At 40.0% G+C, this 21,443-nt stretch overlaps 1 protein-coding gene across 18 annotated transcripts in view; it reads left to right on the top strand.

Annotated features, from left to right (window-relative positions):
• Positions 1–21,443, top strand: part of NRXN1 (neurexin 1) — a 1,231,735-nt gene that overhangs the window by 833,122 nt on the left and 377,170 nt on the right. For 4 of the 18 annotated variants that reach the window (XM_075266997.1, XM_075266998.1, XM_075266999.1 and 1 more), the window contains exon 1: positions 12,111–13,073. The exons of the other annotated variants lie outside the window; for them this stretch is intronic. In XM_075266997.1, the coding sequence (XP_075123098.1) occupies positions 12,842–13,073 (232 nt within the window). In that variant the 5' untranslated portion in view covers positions 12,111–12,841. Of the gene's footprint in view, positions 1–12,110; positions 13,074–21,443 lie in introns of those variants that run through there. 18 annotated transcript variants of the gene reach the window in all.

The raw sequence follows: 21,443 nt of genomic DNA on the forward strand, positions 1-21,443 counted from the left end.
ATGGGTGTTACTACCTAGGGTTGTGGTAGACAGAGGGGTGTTACCACCCAGGGTTGCGTTGGACAGATGGGTGTTACCACCCAGGGTTGTGTTGGACAGATGGGTGTTACCACCCAGGGTTGTGTTGGACAGATGGGTGTTACCACCCAGGGTTGTGTTGGACAGATGGGTGTTACCACCCAGGGTTGTGTTGGACAGATGGGTGTTACCACCCTGGGGTGTGTTAGACAGATGGGTGTTACCACCCAGGGGTGTGTCCCTAACAGTCTGCTACTGTCCAATGGGTGCTGTCAGTGTCAAACTGTCAGAGACACCCCCCTTTAACAAGGAGAATGGTAACACCCATTTTTTAATTTGTTTATAAATTCTAAGGAGGAATTATATAACAAAGAGTAATGGGAAAATATTATCCAGATTTAGTTATTGGCACTGGGGGTGACAGACCCCTCTTAAGTCATAACTGAAGGTTCGGCTCTACTAGAGGTCACCCTATAGTGACAAGTGGGCAATGAATTTAAACATTTTTTACATAGGTCATAACATTTCCCCAAACTACAAAACACTCACCCAGAGTCTCATTTTACATACAAAGTTACCCAGAGAATGATCATATTAAATACATTGGTGCAGAGAACTTTAACGTGACTTTCTCAATGTCTTCCTACGGCTTTTGTTGTGCTGCAGCACAGTGTCAAGTTAAACTTTGCTACAACTGTACACATTTAGAAATCCCCATGGGTTGGAGGTTCATTATATAGAATCTATAGATTTACTCCATCCATACCATGTCCATTCTCTCGGTATACCAAGGATGATGGAAGTTCTCACTAATAATTCTGCTGACTATTTTTCACCACCCTGAAATTCATCGTCACTGACAGCACATTCATGAAACCCATATTAATGTACGTGCACGAGGCATTTAGGGTTATTCATAGATTGGATTGATTCAGTATACGCTACGGTGGTACTTCAGGTCTCTGGAGAGAAAGACTGAGTAACATTCAAAGGGGAAGACTTATAGAAGCGATATCTGCTCGATACAGAGGAAGCGGTATTATAGGGTAGAGCGATATAAGGCAGTATTATAGGGTAGAGCGATATAAGTCAGTATTATAGGGTAGAGCGATATAAGTCAGTATTATAGGGTAGAGCGATATAAGGCAGTATTATAGGGTAGAGCGATATAAGGCAGTATTATAGGGTAGAGGGATATAAGGCAGTATTATAGGGTAGAGCGATATAAGGCAGTATTATAGGGTAGAGCGATATAAGGCAGTATTATAGGGTAGAGGGATATAAGACAGTATTATAGGGTAGAGGGATATAAGGCAGTATTATAGGGTAGAGCGATATAAGGCAGTATTATAGGGTAGAGCGATATAAGGCAGTATTATAGGGTAGAGATATATAAGACAGTATTATAGGGTAGAGGGATATAAGGCAGTATTATAGGGTAGAGGGATATAAGGCAGTATTATAGGGTAGAGGGATATAAGGCAGTATTATAGGGTAGAGGGTTATAAGGCAGAATTATAGGGTAGAGGGATATAAGGCAGTATTATAGGGTAGAGGGATATAAGGCAGTATTATAGGGTAGAGGGATATAAGGCAGAATTATAGGGTAGAGGGATATAAGGCAGTATTATAGGGTAGAGGGATATAAGGCAGTATTATAGGGTAGAGCGCTATAAGGCAGTATTATAGGGTAGAGGGATATAAGCAGTATTATAGGGTAGAGATATATAAGGCAGTATTATAGGGTAGAGGTATATAAGGCAGTATTATAGGGTAGAGGGATATAAGGCAGTATTATAGGGTAGAGGGATATAAGGCAGTATTATAGGGTAGAGGGATATAAGGCAGTATTATAGGGTAGAGGGATATAAGGCAGTATTATAGGGTAGAGGGTTATAAGGCAGTATTATAGGGTAGAGGGATATAAGGCAGTATTATAGGGTAGAGGGTTATAAGGCAGTATTATAGGGTAGAGGGATATAAGGCAGTATTATAGGGTAGAGAGATATAAGGCAGTATTATAGGGTAGAGCGATATAAGGCAGTATTATAGGGTAGAGCGATATAAGGCAGTATTATAGGGTAGAGGGATATAAGGCAGTATTATAGGGTAGAGCGATATAAGTCAGTATTATAGGGTAGAGCGATATAAGGCAGTATTATAGGGTAGAGGTATATAAGGCAGTATTATAGGGTAGAGGTATATAAGGCAGTATTATAGGGTAGAGTGATATAAGGCAGTATTATAGGGTAGAGGGATATAAGGCAGTGTTATAGGGTAGAGGGATATAAGGCAGTGTTATAGGGTAGAGGGATATAAGGCAGTATTATAGGGTAATGCGATATAAGGCAGTATTATAGGGTAGAGCGATATAAGGCAGTATTATAGGGTAGAGGGATATAAGCAGTATTATAGGGTAGAGATATATAAGGCAGTATTATAGGGTAGAGGTATATAAGGCAGTATTATAGGGTAGAGGGATATAAGGCAGTATTATAGGGTAGAGGGATATAAGGCAGTATTATAGGGTAGAGGGATATAAGGCAGTATTATAGGGTAGAGGGATATAAGGCAGTATTATAGGGTAGAGGGTTATAAGGCAGTATTATAGGGTAGAGGGATATAAGGCAGTATTATAGGGTAGAGGGTTATAAGGCAGTATTATAGGGTAGAGGGATATAAGGCAGTATTATAGGGTAGAGAGATATAAGGCAGTATTATAGGGTAGAGCGATATAAGGCAGTATTATAGGGTAGAGCGATATAAGGCAGTATTATAGGGTAGAGGGATATAAGGCAGCATTATAGGGTAGAGCGATATAAGGCAGTATTATAGGGTAGAGCGATATAAGGCAGTATTATAGGGTAGAGCGATATAAGGCAGTATTATAGGGTAGAGCGATATAAGGCAGTATTATAGGGTAGAGGGTTATAAGGCAGTATTATAGGGTAGAGGGTTATAAGGCAGTATTATAGGGTAGAGGGATATAAGGCAGTATTATAGGGTAGAGGGATATAAGGCAGTATTATAGGGTAGAGGGATATAAGGAAGCATTATAGGGTAGAGGGATATAAGGCAGCATTATAGGGTAGAGCGATATAAGGCAGCATTATAGGGTAGAGGGATATAAGGCAGTATTAAAGGGTAGAGGGATATAAGGCAGTATTATAGGGTAGAGCGATATAAGGCAGTATTATAGGGTAGAGGGATATAAGGAAGCATTATAGGGTAGAGAGATATAAGGCAGTATTATAGGGTAGAGCGATATAAGGCAGTATTATAGGGTAGAGGGATATAAGGCAGTATTATAGGGTAGAGGGATATAAGGCAGTATTATAGGGTAGAGATATATAAGGCAGTATTATAGGGTAGAGGGATATAAGGCAGTATTATAGGGTAGAGGGATATAAGGCAGTATTATAGGGTAGAGGGATATAAGGCAGTATTATAGGGTAGAGGGATATAAGGCAGTATTATAGGGTAGAGGGATATAAAGTAGTATTATAGGGTAGAGGGATATAAGGCAGTATTATAGGGTAGAGGGTTATAAGGCAGTATTATAGGGTAGAGGGATATAAGGCAGTATTATAGGGTAGAGGGATATAAGGCAGTATTATAGGGTAGAGGGTTATAAGGCAGCATTATAGGGTAGAGGGTTATAAGGCAGCATTATAGGGTAGAGGGATATAAGGCAGTATTATAGGGTAGAGGGTTATAAGGCAGTATTATAGGGTAGAGGTATATAAGGCAGTATTATAGGGTAGAGCGATATAAGGCAGCATTATAGGGTAGAGCGATATAAGGCAGCATTATAGGGTAGAGCGATATAAGGCAGTATTATAGGGTAGAGCGATATAAGGTTGCCCCTCTGTTCTTCGCCATTATTCTTAATCTATGGAGTCTTGAATATTTCTCATATAGCATGAAATGATACAAAGAAACCTGACAAGTCCCGCTCTATCCCATATCCATGTGAACATGAGTTACAGGTTTCTATTGCCACATTCCTTAAAGCAACTCATTAAGCACAATCCCATATATATTATAATTAGGATAGCAAGTAGGAATAATGACTGGGACAAATATGTCGGACTGATGTGACCTGCCCCTTGTGTCATCCCTGGACCTTCAGCTAATTAGGATGTTGGGGAATTGATTGCTCACTTATTCTATGTGAAGACAGATAGTAATGAGTCTGTCAAGGAACGGCAGACTTGCACATCGCCGGCTTCACGGGCCCCATCCCCATCTATAGAGCATCGCTCATTTCAGCTAGAATTAGCCTATTCATTTTGTTTTGGGTCCATGGACCTTGTCAGCTCTCCATATACAGTAATGACATGCTTCATAAATTTTATTGATACGGTTGCTCAGATCAATCTTAACACAATGATTTTCTGCCCACATTGTAAATATATGTATTTGCATGGGGAAAATGTAATTGTACACATCACTATGGCTAAATCATATACCATGCACAATGTATAGATCCTCCTGATTCTTATAGTATGTTGAATGCTGCCTATGGTTTGAGTAGGCTCCGAGCATTAAACAATGATAACCTTTCCTAATAAATGAGGTCTCATCATGGCTGAAGTGGCTGAGAAACCTCTTCAATCTGCAAGGAGGATATGGCAGAGGATAGACCCGCTCAGTTCATCTAAGCAAACCTGCCGCTATAATCTGATTGTAGGCTTCAGGAAAAAATGTTTAATTTAGCAGCCACTTAAAATGGAAGTAAGAACCGAAGTGGAGACCTGTGTGTGAACCCTGATAGATTTACATAGCGGAGGGGGGTGTTACTGTATTTATCCCCTCCATCAACATGTACTGGGGTGACTTCTACTTCTGCACCCCGTATAGGAGCTGTATCCAAACCTATAAAAGACGTTAACATAGAAGGACGATATTTAGTTACAAAGAATCCAATTAGTATTTGGTGTTTTAGTACAATTAACTACAGTTTTATTTCAGCTTTGTAGGAATTGTCTTCAAAGTAGATTCAAAATGTACTATTGCTGTTACCAATGTCTAGCACCTGTCACCCATGTCTAATACCTGTCACCCATGTCTAATACCTGTCACCCATGTCTAATACCTGTCACCCATGTCTAATACCTGTCACCCATGTCTAATACCTGTTACCCATGTCTAATACCTGTCACCCATGTCTAGTACCTGTACCCATGTCTAGTATCTGTTACCCATGTCTAATACCTGTCACCCATGTCTAATACCTGTCACCCATGTCTAATACCTGTTACCCATGTCTAGTACCTGTCACCCATGTCTAGCACCTGTAGCCCATATCTAGTACCTGTCACCCATGTCTAATACCTGTCACCCATGTCTAATACCTGTCACCCATGTCTAATACCTGTTACCCATGTCTAATACCTGTCACCCATGTCTAATACCTGTCACCCATGTCTAATACCTGTTACCCATGTCTAGTACCTGTCACCCATGTCTAGCACCTGTAGCCCATATCTAGTACCTGTCATCCATATCTAGTATCTGTCACCTATATCTAATACCGGTCACCCATATCTAGTACCTGTCACCCATGTCTAATACCTGTCACCCATGTCTAATACCTGTCACCCATGTCTAGTACTTGTCACCCATGTCTAGTACCTGTCACCCATGTCTAATACCTGTCACCCATGTCTAGTACCTGTACCCATGTCTAGTATCTGTCACCCAAGTCTAGTACCTGTCATCCATGTCTAGTATCTGTCATCAAGTCTAGTACTTGTCACTCATGTCGAGCACCTGTCACCCATGTCTAGTATTTTTCACCCATATCTAGTACCTGTAGCCCATGTCTAGTACCTGTCACCCATGTCTAGTACCTGTCACTCATGTCTAGCACCTGTCACCCATGTCTAGTACTTGTCACCCATGTCTAGCACCTGTCACCCATATCTAGTACCTGTCACCCATGTCTAGTACCTGTCACCTATATCTAGTACCTGTCACCCATATCTAGTACCTGTCACCCATGTCTAGTACCTGTCACTCATATCTAGTACGTCACCCATGTCTAGTACCTGTCACCCATGTCTAGCACCTGTCACCCATGTCTAGTACTTGTCACCCATGTCTAGCACCTGTCACCCATATCTAGTACCTGTCACCCATGTCTAATACCTGTCACCCATGTCTAATACCTGTCACCCATGTCTAATACCTGTCACCCATGTCTAATACCTGTCACCCATGTCTAATACCTGTTACCCATGTCTAATACCTGTCACCCATGTCTAGTACCTGTACCCATGTCTAGTATCTGTTACCCATGTCTAATACCTGTCACCCATGTCTAATACCTGTCACCCATGTCTAATACCTGTTACCCATGTCTAGTACCTGTCACCCATGTCTAGCACCTGTAGCCCATATCTAGTACCTGTCACCCATGTCTAATACCTGTCACCCATGTCTAATACCTGTCACCCATGTCTAATACCTGTTACCCATGTCTAATACCTGTCACCCATGTCTAATACCTGTCACCCATGTCTAATACCTGTTACCCATGTCTAGTACCTGTCACCCATGTCTAGCACCTGTAGCCCATATCTAGTACCTGTCATCCATATCTAGTATCTGTCACCTATATCTAATACCGGTCACCCATATCTAGTACCTGTCACCCATGTCTAATACCTGTCACCCATGTCTAATACCTGTCACCCATGTCTAGTACTTGTCACCCATGTCTAGTACCTGTCACCCATGTCTAATACCTGTCACCCATGTCTAGTACCTGTACCCATGTCTAGTATCTGTCACCCAAGTCTAGTACCTGTCATCCATGTCTAGTATCTGTCATCAAGTCTAGTACTTGTCACTCATGTCGAGCACCTGTCACCCATGTCTAGTATTTTTCACCCATATCTAGTACCTGTAGCCCATGTCTAGTACCTGTCACCCATGTCTAGTACCTGTCACTCATGTCTAGCACCTGTCACCCATGTCTAGTACTTGTCACCCATGTCTAGCACCTGTCACCCATATCTAGTACCTGTCACCCATGTCTAGTACCTGTCACCTATATCTAGTACCTGTCACCCATATCTAGTACCTGTCACCCATGTCTAGTACCTGTCACTCATATCTAGTACGTCACCCATGTCTAGTACCTGTCACCCATGTCTAGCACCTGTCACCCATGTCTAGTACTTGTCACCCATGTCTAGCACCTGTCACCCATATCTAGTACCTGTCACCCATGTCTAGCACCTGTCACCCATATCTAGTACTTGTCACCCATGTCTAGTACCTGTCACCCATATCTAGTACCTGTAGCCCATGTCTAGTACCTGTCACTCATGTCTAGCACCTGTCACCCATGTCTAGTACTTGTCACCCATATCTAGTACCTGTAGCCCATGTCTAGTACCTGTCACCCATGTCTAGCACCTGTCACCCATGTCTAGTACTTGTCACCCATGTCTAGTATTTTTCACCCATATCTAGTACCTGTTGCCCATGTCTAGTACCTGTCACCCATGTCTAGTACGTCACCCATGTCTAGTACCTGTCACTCATGTCTAGCACCTGTCACCCATGTCTAGTACCTGTCACCCATGTCTAGTACCTGTCACCTATATCTAGTACCTGTCTCCCATATCTAGTACCTGTCACCCATGTCTAGTACCTGTCACTCATATCTAGTACGTCACCCATGTCTAGTACCTGTCACCCATGTCTAGCACCTGTCACCCATGTCTAGTACTTGTCACCCATGTCTAGCACCTGTCACCCATGTCTAGTACCTGTCACCCATATCTAGTACCTGTCACCCATGTCTAGTACCTATCACCCATATCTAGTACCTGTAATCATGTCTAGTACCTGTTACCCATGTCTAGTACCTGTCACCATATCTAGTACCTGTCACCCATGTCTAGTACTTGTCACCCATGTCTAGCACCTGTCACCCATATCTAGTACCTGTCACCCATGTCTAGTACCTATCACCCATGTCTAGCACCTGTCACCCATATCTAGTACCTGTCACCCATGTCTAGTACCTGTTACCCATGTCTAGTACCTGTAATCATGTCTAGTACCTGTTACCCATGTCTAGTACCTGTCACCATATCTAGTACCTGTCACCCATGTCTAGTACCTGTTACCCATGTCTAGTACCTGTAATCATGTCTAGTACCTGTTACCCATGTCTAGTACCTGTCACCATATCTAGTACCTGTCACCCATGTCTAGTACTTGTCACCCATGTCTAGCACCTGTCACCCATGTCTAGTATCTGTCACCCATGTCTAGTACTTGTCACCCATATCTAGCACCTGTCACCCATATCTAGTACCTGTCACCCATGTCTAGTACCTGTTCTTGCAAAACACTGCACAACTAATACTAAAATGGACCCTCCAGGACCATAGACTTTTAGGGTGATGTTACCAAGTCCTGCTGCTGACACTGGGGTTAGATAATGGGGACTTAGGGTCCGGACTGTTAGAGAAGGGGATAGTATGTGTGAGAAGGAGTCTATAGGGAGCAGATGGTGTCAGAGATAGAAGAGAGGCAGGAAGGCGTCTTCACAGAGGAGTTAGGGCAGAAGAAAAGGAGGAAGGACTTTGGTGGTTCTGAGATGACATCGTAGTATCTGTAGGCAGCAAAGAGAGACCTTAGGATGACAGAGCGACATGAAACCAGGTGCAATAATAACCATGAACTCACTGCAATGGCTTACAATGTAGAAGAGAAAGGAGAAGGAGACAGTAGGCGAGGCTCCAAGTATCTCATATGGTAATGATCTCTTACTGCAGATTGTAGGAGTTTCTGAGTTGGGTTCTCAGGTCTCTTCTGAAGGTTTTGGTTGTGGGGAGAGACTGACGTGTTGGAGTGTCGAGTTAGTTCCAGAATATGGGGGAAGAAGAGGAGAAATCTTGGAGATCTGTACTTGTGTGAAGAGCAGATTAGAGGAGAACAATGAAGGAGGTGTCAGGCGATGAGATCAGAGATGACTTTCTGTAACCCTTTGTGTGCCAGAGCATTCATCGCTTAATCCGGCTGCTCATTACCCGTCCCCTGCTGCCCATAGGTAGAGCTTGAAAACATTGGATGTAGTCATTCACCCATGAGACCAATCTCCTGACCGTCCTCCTGATCAGGCCACTTTGTTCAGTGCGTGAGCAGATACAGGAAGGAAAATCTCCAATATCCGGATTTGGGCAGAGGTGAACTGATCTGGAGATTAGTAACCCCCCATGTATTCCTATGGATGCACAGAGTACCACACCCAACATTACATCCCCTACAGGGACCCTGTAAATGAACTGTCATGTTAGCAATGAGCCCCCAACATAGAACATCAAGAAGACTAAAGGTAAAGTGATCGGCCCCATCAATCCAATAATAGATCAATCACTCGCCCAATCACCCCATGTACACGTATCAAAGAAGAGACGCCCATAGAAAACGGCCGAAGCGACTGTCTGAGAATTACTGAGAATCAAAGATCAAAACAATGATAAATATTTATTCACATTCAGTAAGAAAGATAAAAAGAATCAATTCAGCGGTCTTAAGATTTACAGCAAATCAGACCCGAGGCGATCGGGAGAATCAATGGAGAAGAAATTTTCAAATATTTGCTTAGAAGATGGAAGAATCGATTCTTCAGGTTTCACATCTGAAGTGAATAGGTTTGAGTTGAGAATCAATGTAAAAATTGCTTGATATCCATTGGAGGTTTAAGTGTTCTCATTACCTGCAGTACCTCAAATACACCAGCAGGGTAATAGTAGCATATCCAAGACAGAGAGACTGGAGCTGGGAAGTCTATGTGGAGAGTCTTAGAAAGAATAATACAAGGAGGGGAAGATCAACATGACTAATATGGACGGATGGAGGTTAACCAGTTCAGCACCACTACATTGGACCCCTGTAATATACTAGGAGGTTAACCAGTTCAGCACCACTACATTGGACCCCTGTAATATACTAGAAGGTTAACCAGTTCAGCACCACTACATTGGACCCCTGTAATATACTAGAAGGTTAACCAGTTCAGCACCACTACATTGGACCCCTGTAATATACTAGAAGGTTAACCAGTTCAGCACCACTACCATTGGACCCCAGTAATATACTAGGAGTTTAACCAGTTCAGCACCACTACATTGGACCCCTGTAGTATACTAGGAGTTTAACCAATTCAGCACCACTACCATTGGACCCCAGTAATATACTAGGAGTTTAACCAGTTCAGTACCACTACATTGGACCCCTGTAATATACTAGAAGGTTAACCAGTTCAGCACCACTACATTGGACCCTTGTAATATACTAGAAGGTTAACCAGTTCAGCACCACTACCATTGGACCCCAGTAATATACTAGGAGTTTAACCAGTTCAGCACCACTACATTGGACCCCTGTAGTATACTAGGAGGTTAACCAGTTCAGCACCACTACATTGGACCCCTGTATTATACTAGGAGGTTAACCAGTTCAGTAAAACTAAATGGGACCCCTGTAAGATACTAGGAGGTAAACCAGTTCAGCACCACACCATTGGACAGCTCCCTATGATAATACTAGGGGTTTAACCATTTCAGCACCACTAGTATGGGCAGTCTCTGTGTGATATTGCTGGGAGTTTAATCAGTTCAGCACCACAGCTGTAGACAGTGTCTATGTGAGACTGATACTTGGAGTTTAACCATTTCATCATCACTACTGTGTGCAGCAAATGTGTGGAAATAATAATAATAATAATAATAATAATAATAATAATAATAATAATAATTATTATTATTATTATTATTATTATAATTAATATGTAAACAAATTCAGAGCCATAGCTATGGACAGTGTCTCTGTAATACTAATTATAGGACTTTAACCAGTTCATCACCTCTAGGATAGTCAGAGACATAATAATAATAATAATAATAATAATAATAATAATAATAATAATAATAATAATAATTAATAATAATGTCAGAAGCTTAACAGGTTCTGCTCCAGTGCCATAGTCAGTGTCTCTGTGTTACCTGTAGTACTAGGAGGTTAACCAGTTCAGTGCTAGTGACCAGGTGATAACATAAATACAAACCCAGTTTGACACCATAAATATGAACACTGGCTTAACCAGCACTTCTAAGGAGAGGAAATAATAATAATAATTATTATTATTATTATTATTATTATTATTATTATTCATAGCTACAAAGTAGATGAGGTTGGATGAAGACATCAATCCATCAAGTCCAACCTATAACCCTACAATCCCTACAGCGTTGATCCAGAGGAGGCAACAAACCCCAGGAGGCTCCTGCCAGAAACATTTAAAAAAAAAAAAAAATCAAAAAAAAAAATCATCCTTCTAATAATATAATCATCCTTATTACAGGAGCCATCACCTAATAATAATGTTCAGTCTTTAACCCCTTCTGCACCATTTTTACAGACACTGGCACCTTGTAATTCTGGCAGTTTTAACCCCTTCAGCCTCGTTCACACAGTGACTGCAGTGCTCTGCTAACACCCAGTAACAGGTTAAGAAACAAATCGCCTTAAAAATCCTAATTACTCTCCACTTACACTTAAAACAATAAGAAAAGCCTCATTAAACCTGGCAAAACTGCCTCCAATTTTAATAAGTCTGCCCAGTGTTTACAGCACATTCAGCTCAGATAATTCCTCCCCGACTCCAAGGAGGCAAAGCTGTGGGCGACACCAAGGTTCATCTTTAAGAAAGCCCCCCCTCCCTCCCTGAAAGAAGTTCTTGAAGACAGCCATCATGACATGTAACCCTTAGAGCACAAGGTGGCGCAAGAACACATTGATTAATTCTGCAAGAGCAAGCGGCTTTCTCCAGGATTCCAAGGGTTAAGATGTGTATAAGTTTTCTTTCTTTCTTTTTTTTTTTTTTCCCAAGATGTTGGAACATTTGATCTATAGCATGGAAGGGGAAATGCTAAGTGTATCTGCAGCAGTGCCTTGTGCACACAGCACAGATAAGAGTGCTCCTTCTTTTGAAGCTCTCTGAACACTGAGCAGCACATGCTTTGGTCTTGTAGGTGTATAATAATAGCAAAGGGAATCAGAAAGGGTTTTTTTTGCACACCATTATTCTGCCTCCCTCTTTCACATAGGCTCTTCCTCTGCACTGCATCCAAGCTTCAGTGATTTGCTGTTTGGAGACTGCAGATTTGCATAGGCTTCAGATCGGAAGCATATTCTTCTTCTCCCTGATTCTTTCATAAGGCTGCACTATTCTCTGGGAACATGCTCTGGTATTACTGTTAATAGTCAGACCACTCAGATTGCTTGGGGGAAGGCTGATTATTGAGTTGCTGCCGTGGTTAAGACTGCTCTGTGAGTCCATACACTAAATGCAGAACCTAGGAGAGCACATCAATTTTTATTCCTCAGCAAGCTCTAGGAAGTGGCTTTTTCTTCAGTCTCCTAACTGGATATCCTGTGGATTATTATGGCTGCGATTCATCTAGAGGAAATCCCTTTTAGGCTGCTAGTTTTGCAAACTATGGATCATTAATTGAAAGCTGCTCCTCAACTTGTCACCTCTTCTGATCTGAAGAGGATCAAGTGAAGATCTCCAAAATTGTATCTCTGTGAAGTGACTATGTCTCTGGCTGGGGATTGGTGTCATTGGACCAGAAAACTGGGGGAAAGAATGAAGTAGAAGAAGCAGGGAGACGTATCTAAAGGGGAGACATTGCGTCTGGGATGGAGCTGTGAATTTTCAAGCCTTGTGGAGTGTTGGGGAAAAGTTTGTGCAGAGCTGCATCTGGAAGGCTGCTCTCTGCTTGACTGCTCCATGCAGCAGCAGCAGTGGCTGCCCGGGTCCTCCAGCTCTGACCCTGGCCCTCATAGTGCCAGCTGTCGTTTGGCCATGTGGATACTGCCTCTGACCCTCAGTGGGGTCCTTGGGGTGACCTGGGGTGCATCCAATCTAGGATCTCATCACATTCACCACTTCCATGGAGGAAAGCATGTATCAGCACCTATTGCAATCTACAGGTCACCTGCTTCCTTGAGGGGAGGAAACGGTGAGTCCCTTATTTTCAACCCCCCTGATCCAAATGTTGATGGTTGTGCAATTCAGACTTGAGTTCCTTCTTGTCTTGTCTTGGCTGTGCAATGGTTACTAATCCCCTTAGCATTACCTTGATGTGGTCAGACAAAGCATTTTAGGAGGTAAAGTTGTGTGCATTAGATGGAGCTGCTGCATGTGTGTAGGGTCAGCACTTTGCAGTAGGGCAGGGGGTGTATATTGTGTATATTGTGGTCATTACTAGTATTGTGTTGCATTACAGCATGTGCAGACTATTGCACAGCCATGTACAGTATTGAGGTGTACAGAATAGATGGGCTGTATTATTACTGTGTATTTATTATCATTCAGATACTGAGCAGATTGATACAAGGGGCAGATATGTAGTGTGTGGCCATTACTATTATTATGTATTACACATTCAGGTACAGTATTGAGGTGTAGATGGAGCACAAATAGAATGCTATAAGGGATGCATGGGCATTACTATCACTGTGCATTATACTGGGAAGCAGTATTAATAGGATGATATAAGGGATATATGTTATATGTGGTCATTACTATTACTGTGCATTATACTGGGTGCTGTATACTCAGGTACAGTATTGAGGTATAGAGGAAATACTAATAGGATGATATAAGAGATATATGTTATATTTGGTCATACTGTGTATTATACTGGGTGCTGTATACTCAGGTACAGTATTGAGGTATACAGGGAGGACTAGCAGGATGATATAAAAGATATATGTTATATGTGATCATTACTATTACTGTGTATTATACTGGGTGCTGTATACTCAGGTACAGTATTGAGGTATAGAGTTAATACTATTAGGATGATATAAGAGAGATATGTTACATGTGATCATTACTATTACTGTGTATTATACTGGGTGCTGCACATTCAGGTACAGTATTGAGGTATACAGGGAGGACTAGCAGAATGATATAAGGGACATATGTAATGTCTTGCTATTATTACTATTGGGCACTATACTGTGTACTGTATTGGAAGAGGACTAGTTGAATGACGTGTGTTATATATAGTCAGTGCTATTACTGGGCATTATACAGGTACAGTACTGAGGTGTAACAGAATGACATAAGGGACACAAGTGATAGGAATTCATTATTATTACTGTGCAATAGCTACTGTACTGAGGTGTGGAGCATCAGAAAGATACAGGAGTATACAGGAGTATAGGCACATGCTGGGCACAATGTGTGGTATATAGGAATCTGTAGAATATACCCACCATGAAAGTCTATGAAACTGGAGAGCTGAATTCTGGTGTTACACCCTGCGCCCTGATGCCCAGTGCCCTCTCTAGCAATGCTCACAATTATCATCCTTCCAAAATATTGCAGAATTGCCCCTATTGTTCCAAAGCATCATTCATGACTGCAGTGGAAGCCAAGCACAGATGGGATATAGCAGCAGCAGCACAGGAAAGAGTTAATGGACATTGTAATAAGGCTTGTACCCTGAATAACTGCTTTCACAGTCTGCAGGATTCTGCATGCTTAACACTATCAGCTGGAGAGTGCACAGTGGGTTATTGCCTTACATGGTCCAAAAGGTACAAAGCCCCCATCGCACAGGGACACAATAGGATAACACAGGACCTGCTGCTCCTCTGCATGTGAATTGTGTTGTGCCTGGTGTCTATACAGTATAGATACAGTGTATATACACAAAGCCTGGTGCCTATACAGTATAGATACAGTGCATATACACAGTGCCTGGTGTCTAAACAATATAGATACAATGTATATACACAGTGCTTGGTGTCTATACAGTATAGATACAGTGTATATACACAGTGCCTGGTGTCTATATAGTATAGATACAGTGTATATACACAGTGTCTGGTGTCTATATAGTATAGATACAATGTATATACACAGTGCCTGGTGCCTATACAGTATAGATACAGTGTATATACACAGTGTCTGGTGTCTATATAGTATAGATACAATGTATATACACAGTGCCTGGTGTCTATATAGTATAGATACAATGTATATACACAGTGTCTGGTGCCTATATAGTATAGATACAATGTATATACACAGTGCTTGGTGTCTATACAGTATAGATACAGTGTATATACACAGTGCCTGGTGCCTATACAGTATAGATACAGTGTATATACACAGTGCCTGGTGTCTATACAGTATAGATACAATGTATATACACAGTGCCTGGTGTCTATACAGTATAGATACAGTGTATATACACAGTGCCTGGTGTCTATATAGTATAGATACAATGTATATACACAGTGTCTGGTGTCTATATAGTATAGATACAATGTATATACACAGTGCTTGGTGTCTATACAGTATAGATACAGTGTATATACACAGTGCCTGGTGTCTATATAGTATAGATACAGTGTATATACACAGTGCCTGGTGTCTATACAGTATAGATACAGTGTATATACACAGTGCCTGGTGTCTATATAGTATAGATACAATGTATATACACAGTGTCTGGTGTCTATATAGTATAGATACAATGTATATACACAGTGCCTGGTGTCTATATAGTATAGATACAATGTATATACACAGTGCCTGGTGCCTATACAGTATAGATACAGTGTATATACACAGTGCCTGGTGTCTATATAGTATAGATACAATGTATATACACAGTGTCTGGTGTCTATATAGTATAGATACAATGTATATACACAGTGCTTGGTGTCTATACAGTATAGATACAGTGTATATACACAGTGCCTGGTGCCTATACAGTATAGATACAGTGTATATACACAGTGCCTGGTGTCTATACAGTATAGATACAATGTATATACACAGTGCCTGGTGTCTATATAGTATAGATGCAATGTATATACACAGTGCTTGGTGTCTATACAGTATAGATACAATGTATATACACAGTGTCTGGTGTCTATATAGTATAGATACAGTGTATATACACAGTGCCTGGTGCCTATACAGTATAGATACAGTGTATATACACAGTGCCTGGTGCCTATACAGTATAGATACAGTGTATATACACAGTGCCTGGTGTCTATACAGTATAGATACAATGTATATACACAGTGCCTGGTGTCTATATAGTATAGATGCAATGTATATACACAGTGCTTGGTGTCTATACAGTATAGATACAATGTATATACACAGTGTCTGGTGTCTATATAGTATAGATACAGTGTATATACACAGTGCCTGGTGTCTATATAGTATAGATACAATGTATATACACAGTGTCTGGTGTCTATATAGTATAGATACAATGTATATACACAGTGTCTGGTGTCTATATAGTATAGATACAGTGTATATACACAGTGCCTGGTGTCTATACAGTATAGATACAATGTATATACACAGTGTCTGGTGTCTATATAGTATAGATACAGTGTATATACACAGTGCCTGGTGTCTATATAGTATAGATACAATGTATATACACAGTGTCTGGTGTCTATATAGTATAGATACAATGTATATACACAGTGCTTGGTGTCTATACAGTATAGATACAATGTATATACACAGTGTCTGGTGTCTATATAGTATAGATACAATGTATATACACAGTGTCTGGTGTCTATATAGTATAGATACAGTGTATATACACAGTGCCTGGTGTCTATATAGTATAGATACAGTGTATATACACAGTGCCTGGTGCCTATACAGTATAGATACAGTGTATATACACAGTGCCTGGTGTCTATACAGTATAGATACAATGTATATACACAGTGTCTGGTGTCTATATAGTATAGATGCAATGTATATACACAGTGCTTGGTGTCTATACAGTATAGATACAATGTATATACACAGTGTCTGGTGTCTATATAGTATAGATACAATGTATATACACAGTGTCTGGTGTCTATATAGTATAGATACAATGTATATACACAGTGCTTGGTGTCTATACAGTATAGATACAGTGTATATACACAGTGCCCGGTGCCTATACAGTATAGATACAGTGTATATACACAGTGCCTGGTGTCTATATAGTATAGATGCAATGTATATACACAGTGCCTGGTGTGTATATAGTATAGATACATTGTATATACACAGTGCCTGGTTCCTATACAGTATGAGATCCCTGCTGGTGTGGCTGCGACTTACAGTACACCGGTGGGAATCCATTCACTAACACAATCCCCAATTGAATGCCTGGCTCCATACTGAGCACTAACCAAGGAGAAGGGAACACTGGTCTGAACATGAGGCTACACAGCCATTAAGATAAAGATCACCTGGAGAATTGGCTGTGGATGAATGAAATAGAGAGTTAATGGCCGGGAGAAGCAGCAAATACAATGATGTCACCTCAATGGAAGGAGCTGAGATGTGGCCATGACTGGTCCAGATCTCTGGGTAATAGTCAATGTAGACACCTGGCTGGTAGGAAGAGGCAAGATGTCTCCGGATTATCAATGCAGGTGTAAGACTATCAGGGATATGCAGTTTTACTTTCATATGGAACTTGATGCAGGATCCCCTGGGAAGACATAGTGGAAAAGCAGATTTATATTCTGTGCAGAAACAGCTTGATCTCCGGAGTCTGAAGGGCTTCGAATTATTTCTAGGAATGGCAGAGTTAAATGATATAGTGAATAGATTGGAAAAGTAGGTCAGGATAACTTTATTTTATATACAGTATATAGCTTTAGGGTTACTGTCTGTCCATATCTATCTATCTATCTATCTATCTATCTATCTATCTCCTATCTATCTATCTATCTATCTATCTATCTATCTATCTATCTATCTATCTCCTATCTATCTATCTCCTATCTATCTATCTATCTATCTATCTATCTATCTCCTATCTATCTATCTCCTATCTATCTATCTATTTATCTATCTATCTATCTATCTATCTATCTATCTATCTCCTATCTATCTATCATCTATCTATCTATCTATCTATCTATCTATCTATCTATCTATCTCCTATCTATCTATCTATCTATCTATCTCCTATCTATCTATCTATCTATCTATCTATCTATCTATCTATCTATGTATATCAATGTATCAATTATATATGTCTATCAGTCTATCTATCTATGAATGTATCATGGTTACATATTTGCATAGTATCTATCTACAATATTTATCTATCCATCTCTTTCTCTCTATGTACCTACAGTCTATCTATCTATCTATCTATCTATCTATCTATCTATCTCCTATCTATCTATCTATCTATCTATCTCCTATCTATCTATCTATCTATCTATCTATCTATCTATCTATACATCTCCTATTTATCTATCTATCTATCTATCTATCTATCTATCTACCTATTCATTATCTATCTCCTATCCCGTCTTTCTACCTATCAGTCTATTTTTCTGCTTTTTATTAAGAAAAACAAGACAAAATACAAAACTTGCACATTTTTACCATAAAGTAAAGGTTTAATCCTGTAAACCAGACCTTCGTGTTGCTCCTTCTCCCCATCCCCGGCACAGTATAAGTGATATCATACAGTCCTATGGTAATTCTTCTCTTAGTCCATGCCCTCCCATTCACAATGAATAGACAATAGCACCCTGGTAAGATTCTCATTAATGATGGAGTGGCAGCAGAGAATCCCTTTATATCAATGGCCTTAGTATAATAGTCGGGGTTATTGCAATTATCAGAGATTAATAATAATATCAGCAGAATATAATCTGCACTGCAGCACCATAGAGAGACAAAGCCCAAACATGCACTGCCTATGGAGCATAACTTGGGGTATAAGGATGCGGAACGTAAGGCTTTCCTTCCATGGTGACAATGTATCATTACAATATTATGAAACCTAATTATAATAAACCGACCCCCAGACCCACCAGTGTCGCCCCCTATGGAGCTGTCTCCTCCTTCTTGTGGAATGTGAGTCTCTCTGACCCCGCCATCTATTATTACTGCTATAATATCCCCACCATTACAGGGTACAGTAATATGGCGGAGCTGATATAACAAGGCGCACGCACCAGAATTAGCAAGTTGGAAAGACTGAAGAACTCTTTCTATTCTTTGCAGAAGTGGAATATTATCATGGAATCTTATACGGAAAGTTTCCTCCAGTATTGACATTTGGTAATTGCTCGGTCTCGGCCTTCGTTTTTACTTAAAGGTCAGATGTAAAGGTTTTCCTGCTTATGTTTTGATGGTGCTGATGGTGAAGGCTGGTACTAAGGCCTTAGATGTGGATATTCTTATCAACATCCAAAATAATAATAATTATAATAATAATTGAAAAAAAAAATCAAGACATGCCAAGCCATCATAATACCCAAGACTTATGGGCGACACATACATACTTAGAAAAGAATTGGGTGAAGGTCCTGGGTTCCTAGTTGGGACAAAACCTGACCACAAGTTACTGTCAGAAAACTGAAATAATAATAATAATAATAATAATAATAATAATAATAATAATGTGATAGCAGCTTCATAGAATAGATTAGAAACAATCTAGATACATAGCAAATACTATAACAGAAGTTGTATCATGACAAAGACATGGGGGATGGGTAAAAATCATCTTACAAGTCTCATACTGGTCCAACTTGCCCATAGAAAGATATAGGATTTATGGTCTATTAATTTATTTTTTTATATTATTATTATTATTATTATTATTATTATTATTATTATTATTATTATTATTATTATTATTATTTTTTATTTTTTTTTTTACATTTTTTTAATTATTTTTTTTATATTTTATTAGTCTACTTTTGCCTATCACAGCTATAAATAATAGATGCAGGTGTTGTCCATCTACATTTTTGCACCCAGTTCACCCAGCGGGTTTGGTGTCTGCAACTTTTAGATAGATTTGTCAGAATTAATTTTCTAGAGAATTTAATATTTCAGCTTTAGGATTGTCCTACAGTAGGTGGAAAATATATTAGGAAGCATGAAATTTTTTTAGGACTGGTATATGAAAGACCGGACTTATTGAATGTGAGCCGAAGTGCCTTGGCCTGGCCAACTGGTACCTTGGACATGAACTTGAGACTTTGACCTTGGGGTTTGAATTCTTCCATTCCTGGGAACTAGAGACTCCTCTCTATCCCTTTACTTTGGTGGTCTTATGTTGCATCCAGATGATGTCATATGTCCTGCTGGGCTTATCATGTCGTACCATTACATTCTGACTGATATATATATATATATATATATATATATATATATATATATATATATATATATATATATATATATATTACATAGGGGACCTGATCTCTCTTTGCTTTCCCAAAGTGATTTACTTGTGCTTTGATGCCCAATATCCTAGGACTCCTTAGAACACATTTTAACATATTTTGCCCCTTACCCTATCCTTGAAGATACTCCTGACCCTACCCTATATAGTTTAATATTACTAGTATATGCCTCCAATATCTAGTTGTTGGGGTCTAACCAGTGTGACCCCCCCCCCATTGATTACTGTGACATTGTCTCATTGGTATTGCCCCTGAAAAAGATAAGCCGAGGCCTCCTAGCCCTGCAGATATATCTGTCCGTCCTCTGTCCACTGGACATTGGTGGCCTATACTAGAGATACGTTACCAACTTCTCATATAAGATATCCCCATCTGCTCTACATCTAACCCTAATTTATTAAATAATCACTTTATTACATTCTAATATTGAACTTTTTGTATTATTTTAAGGATATTTTCTAGTAAAGCAAAAATAAGCCCTCACCAGCCCTGATGCCCCATCCATGCCCTTATATACAGGTTATTAGATATCCAGCCCTAGTACAATGCTGGGACTGGTATTAGACACGAGGACACGGCTCTGGATGGAATTGTGCAGATGAACCTTGTAAAGGTTGTGTCGCTGGGAGTCCGTACCCTTGGCAGATCGAGGCTTATGGAACTGAGAAAGTCTTCTGGTAACTTCATGTTGTACATTGGGGGTCTGGGGTCTGCTTATAAGTAAGGCAGCTTTAGTTAGTAAGGGGGGGGACAGCTTGTGTTCAGTATCAGATGCAAGGTAAACTTTGCTGCATCTATAGATAGATAGATAGATAGATAGATAGATAGATAGATAGATAGATAGATAGATAGATAGATAGATAGGAGATAGATAGATAGATAGATAGGAGATAGATAGATAGGAGATAGATAGATAGATAGATAGATAGATAGATAGATAGATAGATAGGAGATAGATAGATAGATAGATAGATAGATAGATAGGAGATAGATAGATAGATAGATAGATAGATGATAGATAGATAGATAGATAGATAGATAGATAGATAGGAGATAGATAGATAGATAGATAGATAGATAGATAGGAGATAGATAGATAGATAGATAGATAG

Source organism: Leptodactylus fuscus, chromosome 3 (genome assembly GCF_031893055.1).
Source record: "Leptodactylus fuscus isolate aLepFus1 chromosome 3, aLepFus1.hap2, whole genome shotgun sequence".
Taxonomy (NCBI): Eukaryota; Metazoa; Chordata; class Amphibia; order Anura; family Leptodactylidae; genus Leptodactylus; species Leptodactylus fuscus.